We start from the raw sequence: 10,020 nt of genomic DNA, 5'->3' as shown, positions 1-10,020 counted from the left end.
AACAAGTAAGCAGCAGAGACTTCAGGACACCAAAGCCTCAAAAAAGAGCACGGATCGGGCAGTAATTAACTTTGTTGTCTAAGGTTTGCATCCCTTCGGAGTTGTGGAGCAACCAGGATTCAAGGATTTAATGCAGCATACCATGCCAAACTACACAGTGATGTCCAGAACAACGGTCAGAGCCAAAATTGAAAAAACAACACAGGAAATGAAAACATAAGTAAAGAAACGATGCAGAACATTGAATACATTGCTACAACCACTGACTGCTGGACAGCTTTTCGTCAAAGTTTTATTGGAGTGACCGCCCACTGGATCGAGCCAGACAGCCTAGAAAGATTTTCGGTTGCTCTTGCGTGCAAGAGGCTTAAGGGATCCCATACGTTTGATGTCTTAGCTGCTGCCCTTAATGACATCCATACAGAATACAACATTCGTGAAAAGATCGTGAGGACCACTACTGACAACGCCTCAAATTTTGTGAAGGCCTTCAGGGTTTATGGCTTCGATGAAGAACGTTGAGACGAAGGAGAGAAGGAAGATGTGAGTGACAGTGAGGAAGATTTAGATCTGGAAGAGGAGATAGAGGGTGTTGAGGTAGAAGGTCTCATGGATGAAGAGGATGGTTGTTCCGAATATCAGCTCCCAAAGCATCACCGTTGTGCATGTCATCTCCTGAACTTGATCTCAACAGTTGATGCCGCAAAAGCCAACTCATATGACGTCTACCAAAAAATGTCACGTGCAGCATTTGCAAAGTGCTCGGCACTATGGAACAAAAGCGCTCGCTCCTCTACAGCTGCAGAGGTTATTGAAAGGGAGTGCAAGCTCCAACTTATTCGCCCAAATGACAGAAGATGGAATTCCCCCTTTCTTTCAGTGGAACAATTGCTAAGAATCATCCAAGACAGTGGAGAAGAAGGCATCAGAGCTTTTACCATTGCACTTAAAGTCCCCATGTAAGTGTTACGCTGCCAAACACATTGTCTTGTAGAAACATAGTTATCTTCAATATTTGCATGTAATGTTACCTAATGTTATATTTAGTAACAATAGCCATCTGTGTATGTTACATATTGCATTGCCATATCACATTTTCCTTAATTTTCTATCACTGTGTAACAGGTTAAGCCCTGCAGAACTTTCCTTCTTGCCTGAATATGCTGCAACTATGACCCCAATCGCCAAGGCACTGAACATAATGCAGACAGAGGTGGATGTCCATATGGGATGGCTGCTGCCCACTATAACCCTCCTAATTGTGAAGCTTGACCGCCTCCTAACCTCATCCAAGTTCTGCCGGCCACTGATCTTTGCTCTTCAAGAAGGAATACAGAAGCGGTTTGGACCCATGCTTTCCGACCCTGAACTCATTGCTGCTGCAATTTTACTTCCCAAGTTTTGCACATCCTGGACAAGTGATGAAGACTTGCTGAAACTGGGTAAGTCATTAGCTCTTTAAATTGCAAGATGGAAAGGTAGTGGAAGAGGTTCTTTTATTAAGCCTTGCAAAGAGCAGCTCCTAACAGTAGATCCAAAAATGTAAAATCTATTGTTACAGTTTTATGCAAAGGTTTGGGCGCCTGGATTTCAGTTTATCATCTGCTGCTCATCCTTAACACATTATACACCTTATGTAATTAATGACATTTCAGTTCCAAAATAACATTTATAGAATAAACATTAACAATGTAATGTGCATCAGACAACAACAGACAGGTGCAAAAGCTTAGGTGTCCTAATGGAATAAACACATCATCAGTATTTAGTAGAGCCCCTTTTTAGTGAAATAACAGCCTGTAGATTATTCAACTAACCACACCTAAGTCTGACTGCAGGTATTTTAAACCATCTCCCCTTACAAAATATCTCCAGGTCAGTCAGGTTTGATGGCTGACAAATGTGGATTATTGAGGTTGTTTTGTAGAGGTGGTGCGCCCATCCAGAAAATATTTTTCAGGTGCCAGACAAAAGAAAGTTAGAAGGTGAAGGAGCAGGTCTGCACACTGTATGCTCCAGTAAAGGCCTGAAGACGATCCTGTGTGATCAAAACGTTGCTACTTTTTAGAGTTAATTAAAGTATATTTACTGGAGCATACAGTGTGCAGACCTTCTCCTTCACCCACCGATTATTGAGGTTGCCCAAACTTTTGCATAAAATTGTATGGTTCCTAAGGAGCAAAATGACCTAGCCTATAGTCTCCCGGTCATATCTGGTTATGGAGATACATACAGTATTATTTTCTTTCTTTCCCTTATTTGGTGTAATGGACATTTCTGTGTAGGCATGAACTACATCAAAACTCAGTTGGAGCGGGAGCCAATACAGTCTAACCAGTCAGAGCAGATGGAGGACGACGACGACAACGACTACTTTGACATGATGAAAGACAACGTTCAGGAGACATCAAAGCAGCTGGATGTTTACCTGGCCAGCACAGCTACCTCAATGAATGTACTAAAATCAATGCCTGCAATGTACAGATTGTTGCTTAAGGTAAATATGCCTTTACCTGCCTCTGCTGCCTGTGAGAGACTTTTCAACACAGCAGGGCAATTTTTACACCCAAAAGAGGCAGGCTTGGTTCTAAGAACTTCGAAAACCAACTCCTCTTGAAACTCAACAAAAAATACTGGTAATGTGAAGTTTAAACTGGAAAATGTGAAAGGACTTTAATCTTGAATAAGTACAAGTTCGGCACAGGATGTGTTAAAGTGACAGTTTGGTTTCGAGAGAGCCTCAGAGGCAGTTCTAAGCCTTATGCCTCACCTGGGAGAGTTCTGATTAAAGAGACCCAATGCAGTTTTATTTAGCTTAATTTACCTTAATTAAACAGCTTCGAAGTTATTGTGATGGTTCTATAACATTTTCTGGGTTGATTAGGTTTCAGTCTCGCCTCCCTCTACTGTCTATAAATCAAAACACACCAATGCAACTTTTGGTGGCGGTGAGCCGCCGCACCTCGAATCAAAAATTCTATTCGTTTTAAACCTTGTTTTTTTCCTTAATAGTCCACATCATTTTGCCAAACTTATGCTAACCGTTTCCACAGCTTGTAAACAAATCCAAATGTGCATTTTACAGTCAGCTAGTGGGTGTTATATAGCATAATGCACAACTTCTCCTGAAGAGGGAGCACTCCCGCATAATACTGCTTTAAGTGATTTGAATTCAGTGTTTGGGACTGCTTATGTGTCTGACACACAAGTTTTTTTTGTAAACTGAAGTATAAAATCTTTAACAATGTTTAAAGATGTATAACCAGTGTTCTTTGTTTGATTTTGCTTAATGCTATTTAATTCTCCAGATCACATTTTACAATATCCAGAATTGTAAGTCGTAATGTAACACAGATGGTAAGCACAATTACATTAACCTAAAACTAGCTTAATTAAAATGCAAACATTAAGAGAATAAATCAATATGCAAGTACTTTTACTTTTAATACTTAAAAGTACATTTAAAAGCAAGTAATATTTACTTTTACATAAGTAGGGTTGTCATTGTGGTACTTCTACTTTTACTAGAGTATATATTTCTTTGGTTATTTGTACTTTTACTTAAGTACTGAGATTCAGTACTTCCTCCACCACTGGTGGGAGGAAACTGGAGCCCCCTGAGGAAACGCATGCAGACACGGGGAGAACATGCAAACTCCATACAGAGGACAACCCAGGATGACCCACTAAGGTTGGACTACCCCGGGGCTCGAACCCAGGGCTTTCTTGTTGTAAGGCGACCGTGCTAACCATTGCGCCACCGTGCCACCTAGAACTTCATGTAAACAATAATTTGTGAGTGACAGTACAATCCCATAAAGCTTGAAAAATGACCCTGCAGCAAATTTTCTGCACTTCCCTGCTCATCTGATGTCATTGCAGGGTAGAGTAACACTTTATTTGAAAGGCTTTGTATAAATAAGATGACATGACACATTACATTACAGTCATTTAGCCAACACTTTTATCCAAAGCGACTTACAATAAGTGCATTTAACGTAGGAAATCAGGAGAACTACTTGTCATCAGAGGTCATAATTGCATCTAAACAAGCATCTAGGAGCAAAACCAGTGCCAAAGTAAAAGCGCAAGAAAGAGATTTTTTTTTGTTTTTTGAATGAGTGAATACAATAAGTGCTAAGAGCAAGTAACAGGGTAGTAGTTCTTAAAGAGGTGAGTTTTCAACCTGCGCCGAAAGATGGGCAGCGACTCCGCTGTCCTGACATCAGTGGGGAGTTCATTCCACCACTGTGGGACCAGGACAGAAAGGAGCCATGACCAGGTCGATAGGCAGCATGGGCCTCTGAGCGACAGGGCAACCAGGCGTCCCGAGGCAGCAGAGCGAAGTGGTTAGGCAGGGGTGTAGGGCTTGACCATGGCCTGGAGATAGGAAGGAGCTGTTCCTTTCACTGCCCTGTAGGCTAGCACCAGAGAGACACTGTCATAACCATGACATGACACCTGTTATAAACAAGAAGGAGTCTATGAATTTTTATGACTGCTTTAATTAAGTTACATTCAGTCAATTATATCATTTTTAATGCAAAGTTGACATTTTTGAGATGTCTGTTTTCGAGCTACAGAAGTGCAAAATATATCAAATCAAGCAGCTTGGTCCCACTCATGTTGTTACAACAAAGAATTCTCAAACAATGTCAACTTTGCGTAAAAAAAAAAAGAAGACATAGTTCACAAAATGACCCGAAATGACAACAATCATAAACATTCATGAAGATTCCTTCATGTTATGCATTCTTAGTTCCAGTCCCAAGCCCAGATAAATAGGGAGGGTTGTGTCAGGAAGGGCATCCAGCGCAAAACTTTTGCCAAATCAGATATATGGATCATAATTCAGATTTCCATACCGGATCGGTCGAGGTCAAGGTTCATATGCCCCACAAGTTGGATGTGAGATTGAAGAGAAAGAAGAATTCCAGAGTGAGTTGGATGAAGTGGTGGAGAGGGTACCCAAGGAGGAGAAAGTGGTGATTGGAGCGGACTTCAGTGGGCATCTTGGTGAAGGAAACAGAAGTGATGAAGAGGTGATGGGCAGGTATGGTGTTAAGGAGAGGAATGTGGAAGGACAGATGGTGGTGGATTTCATGAAAAGGATGGAAAAGGCTATTGTGAATACATATTTCAAGAGGAGCGAGGAACACAGGGCGACCTATAAGAGTGGAGGAAAAAGTACACAGGTGGACTATATCTTATGCAGGAGGCGTGATCTGAAAGGGGTTAGAGACTGCAAGGTGGTGACAGGGGAGAACGTAGCTAGGCAGCATTGGATGTTGGTCTGTATGATGACTTTGGAGAAGAAGAAGAGGAAGAGAGTGAAGGTAGATCCAAGGATCAAATGGTGGAAATTGAAGAAGGAAGACTTGTGTGGAGTTCAGGGAGGAGTTAAGACAGGCACTGAATGATAGTGAAGAGTTGCTGGATGGCTGGGCAACCACTGCAGAAATAGTGAGGGAGACAGCTAGGAAGGTACTTGGTGTGTCATCAGGACAGAGGAAGGAAGACAAGGAGACTTGGTGGTGGAATGAGGAAGTACAGCAAAGTATACAGAGGAAGAGGTTGGCAAAAAAGAAAAGGGATAGTCTGAGAGATGAAGAAAGGAGTACAAGGACAAGCAGCGTAAAGCGAAGAGAAAGATGGCAAAGGAAAAGGCAAATGGCGAGTTATATGAGAGGTTGGACACTAAGGAAGGAGAAAATAACTTTTACTAGACAGAGGGATTGAGCTGGGAAGGATGTGCAGCAGGTTAGGGTAATGAAAGACAGCGATGGAAATGTGCTGACAAGCGAGGAGACTGTGTTGAGAAGGTGGGGGATGATGAATGAAGAAAGGAGAAAGAGATAAGGTTGGATGATATGGGGATAGTGAATCAGGACATGCGTTGGATTAGCAATGAGGAAGTGAGGGCAGCTATGAAGAGGATGAAGAGTGGAAAGGCGGTTGGTCCAGATGACATACCTGTGGAGGCATGGAGATGTTTAGGAGAGATGGCAGTGGAGTTTTTAACTTGATTGTTTAACACAATCCTGGAAAGTGAGAGGATGCCTGAGGAGTGGAGAAGAAGCATACTGGTACCGATTTTCAAGAACAGGGGTGATATGCAGAACTGAGGCAGCTACAGAGGTATAGAGTTGATCAGCCAACCAGCCACAGCATGAAGATATGGGACAGAGAAGTGAAAGCTGGGTTAAGAAGAGAGGTGATGATTAACGATGATTATGATGGTGATGGTTTCATGCCACGAAACAGCACCACAGATGCAATGTTTGCTTTGAGAATGTTGATGGAGAAGTATAGAGAAGGTCAGAAGGAGTTACATTGTTTCTTTGTGGATTTAGAGAAAGCATACGACAGGATGCCAAGAGAGGAAGTGTGGTATTGTATGAGGAAGTCGGGAATGGCAGAGAAGTATGTAAGAGTGATGATGCAAGATATGTATGAGGGAAGTGTGACAATGGTGAGGTGTGTGGTAGAAATTACAGATGGGTTCAAGGTGGAGGTTGGATTGCATCAAGGATCGGCTCTGAGCCCTTTCTTGTTTGCATTGGTGATGGACAAGTTGACAGACAAGATCAGGCAGTATGTTCGCAGATGATATTGTGATCTGTAGTGAAAGTAGGGAGCAAGTTGAGGAGAGCCTGGAGAGGTGGAGGTATGCACTGGAGAGAAGAGAAATTAATAGTCAGTAGGAGCAAGACAGAATACATATGCATGAAGGAGAGGGAGGACAGCGCAATGGTGAGGATGCAAGGAGTAGAGGTGATGAAGGCATATGGGTTTAAATACTTGTGGTCAACAGGGGGGGCCCACCAGCATACCTACAACCAATGCACCGCTCAAGGCAAGAGGACTATAGAGATCTAAATATTTGTATCCATGCCTTTGTAGCTTGAAGAGAAAATACTAATGTAGTCTGTGCAAAGAAACGGTATACAAGCATTCACATTTTCTTGTTATGTAATGTGATTTGTTGTATTGTATATGGAAAGTTTATTGCTAGTTATGTTGTTGAGTAAAGAGAAAATGTTATGGCAACATTTTATTTTTTATTTTTTGCAGGGGAGCGTGTTTGCGGCCTGGAATCAGGCACTATCCCAAAGCAACAAAGAAAGAGGATATTTAACATTTATTTACATTTTCATATATTTACATTTTTATACAAACATATTGACATTTATATTAATCTGCGATGGAGACTGCATTGTATTTGTAAGGGGAAAAGATTTTGTTTCTTTAAAACGTTATGACAGTATGTCTGAGGAAAAAAGGAAGGAAGCTGTGTTTAGGTGGCAAACGTAGAAACTGCACGGCGAGGTCATATACTGTGCTGCTTGCTGAATTTTGTTAAAGCAAAAAGAAGAACAACTATATGGGAAAGAAAAGACAGTTGCCAGAACTAGAGCGGAGTGGGTTGGGTGCAACACTCTAGCACACTTCCATCTATAAAGTCTGATCTATGTGACTGCGTTAGTCATCAGGAAAGAACTCACAATTTCCTTTTATACTTACTAAATTTATTTTTTTGTCATCTGTCCTAGATGCACAAACTGAACTGGGAAAAAGACCTATCCTCACGTGCCAGGTATTCCTTCCTTTTGCATTTTAAATAGCGGGGTGCACGTCACACTAGGTGTTTTCAAATCTAATTTGAAAAATGTGGAGTTTGGACACATCTGGCTTTAAAAAGATTTCTGCTATGCTGTTTGCCCAGTGCTACCTTTTTACCATTACTTTTATTTCAACTCTATTTTCATTGTTGTTTTATTGTTTGTACATATTATTATTATTATTTCTTTGCATGAGGCTGCCTTGTCTTGGCTAGCACACACTTGTAAAATATTTTTAAATTTTATGATCATATAAAAATGAATAAAAAAATGACCATCTTCAAGTGACCAAATTGACTTGTTTGGGTTGGGGAGTGCGGTCAGGAGTGAAAATGAAAATGACACATACCATCGTGTGCTAGGTTTGATTGGTAAAAGACCAGGACATTGAGTAATGCCTGTTTTAGCTGACACACCATCATTCAAAGGTGATGGCAGTTGTTGTGTAACATGCCTTTGGGCCTGACCTCTTAAAAAGGATGGCTTCCATTAAATCAGGTGTTTATGAAATGAAGTCCTTGAAATGTGATCGTAGCCACGCCTTCTTATTAAACTAAAACCATAATGGTTTTAATTAAAATGTCTTCAATTCTCAGACGTGTTCCACTTCATGTCTCCTGTCCTGCCTGCTCCATGTCACCTGCTATGGGGCTATGTTGAGAGTGGGGTCGCAGGGCCCAGCGTGAGGGATGACAGGTGGGGTGATGCTTGACAGTTTGGGGATGTTGGAGCAGCTGCCGAGCTCACATCTTGGCTGTGCTCTCCTACTCCTCCCCGGAACTGAAATGAGCCCTCCTCCCTCCTCCACCAGTCCTTCAAACACTGCCGCCAAGCTTTGCCGTATTCTCACACAGAAGTGAGGGCAGCTGAAAGCATACAGAATGGGGTTCAACAGCGGATTAAAGAATGCAAAGGTTGTCGCTCTAGGCAGCCACACCTCCACAAGAACCAGCTTTTGAGGCCAGTACTGGGCCCCGACCTCAATAAGGCAGAAGATATGGTAAGGAGCCCAGCACAGTACAAATGCTGCTATCACAGACGTCACCATCTTGGTGAAGTTCTTTGATAACAGGCCCTGACTGGTCTGGTTGTTGGAGGATGACGCCGGGGTAGGAGCTTCAGGCTTGAACAAGGTATTCATAGATTTTGCAGTTTTAGAGGTTTTTGTAGTTTTGGAGGCCCTATCTGTATTTGTCACAATCAGTGCTCCTGTAAGCCTGTTGGTACTCTCCTTCTTCCTCCCCGTCCTCCTTCTCAAGCTGATAACTAACTGGATGTAGCTCCCTGCAATCACCAGTAGAGGGATTAAGAATGCCAGCAACAGCTTGGAGATGGCTGTAGCTGTCTGGCGTACTTCACAATTCCTGTCCAGCATGGCTTGGGACGATAAAAACAAGGCAAAATTATGGTAGCACAGTTTATTCCCATTCTTCTTCACAATCACATCCCGGAACAGGAAATATGGGAACGTGTTGACTGCTGCCCATAGCCAACCCAGGGCACACACCTTCCACGCTGCTGACACTGACCGATGGTTGTTACTCCACACTGGCTTGGCCACCAACAGGTAACGGTCCAGGGAAATGGCCGCCAGCAGGAAGGCTGACACAAACATATTGAGAAAGAAGATTGAGGCCTGGGCTGCACAGAGGGGTCTGCCCAGCTCCCAGCTATGGGAGGAATGGAGATAGTGGGTAAAGAGGGGGAGCGTCAGGGTGGCCAGGAAATCGGACAATGCGAGGTTGAGCACCCAGACGGAGGCTACGGTGCGGCGGCGCAGGCGGAAGCCCACCACCCAGAGGATCAAGGCGTTCTCCAGTATGCCCAGGCAGGAGACCAGGCCCTGGATGCACACCACCAACAGATTGGCCTTGGCGTTGCCATTTACAGAGTGCTCCCACATGGCCTGCAGCAGGGGACAGAGGAGCTGCTTCTCTGCAGAGTGGTTGAAGGGGAAGGTGATGTTTGACATCAGTCTTCTGGAAGAAAAGAGGGGAGTCGTTTTTTGTAAAATGAAACAAAGCATAGAAGTAAAACATGAGAACCACAATATGAATATTAATACTTATAAAGATAAGAATATAACAACAAGAAGAACAACAATAACAGGAGTGTGAAATGTTCATTTGATGATTTGTGGATAAAGAAATATGATGTTTTATTCTTGACAGTAACGCTTTTCTTTACCGTCTCGGATACCCAGAATTTTGGTATGTTGATCACTATCCCTGATAGTTGTACAAGCTTGATGGCAAATTTAGAACGGTGAATTTGTTGCCCTGATAGCCTGTTTTGCCCCTTGAGATGACAGAATGCTTTGGCATAACAATACATTTGTTTGACTATTATTTTAGCAGAGCGACTTTTGTAAGTGTTACAACTAAGCAAAATTGAATTG

The 10,020-nt window shown here is 42.6% G+C and overlaps 1 protein-coding gene across 1 annotated transcript; it reads right to left on the bottom strand.

Moving 5' to 3' along the window:
* Positions 1 to 8,265: 8,265 nt before the first annotated feature.
* On the bottom strand, positions 8,266 to 9,594 carry LOC130113015 (prostaglandin D2 receptor 2). Its single transcript, XM_056280532.1, has one exon. The coding sequence runs from the start codon at positions 9,592 to 9,594 to the stop codon at positions 8,266 to 8,268; it is 1,329 nt and encodes a 442-aa protein (XP_056136507.1).
* Between the last annotated feature and the right edge of the window lie 426 nt (positions 9,595 to 10,020).

The sequence above is a fragment of the Lampris incognitus genome, chromosome 5 (genome assembly GCF_029633865.1).
Source record: "Lampris incognitus isolate fLamInc1 chromosome 5, fLamInc1.hap2, whole genome shotgun sequence".
Lineage (NCBI taxonomy): Eukaryota > Metazoa > Chordata > Actinopteri > Lampriformes > Lampridae > Lampris > Lampris incognitus.
This window is presented reverse-complemented; position numbering and strand designations above follow the sequence as displayed.

Coding starts and splice junctions, on each gene's coding strand:
- LOC130113015 (XM_056280532.1), bottom strand. CDS start 9,594: ATGTCAAACATCACCTTCCCCTTCAACCACTCTGCAGAGAAGCAGCTC.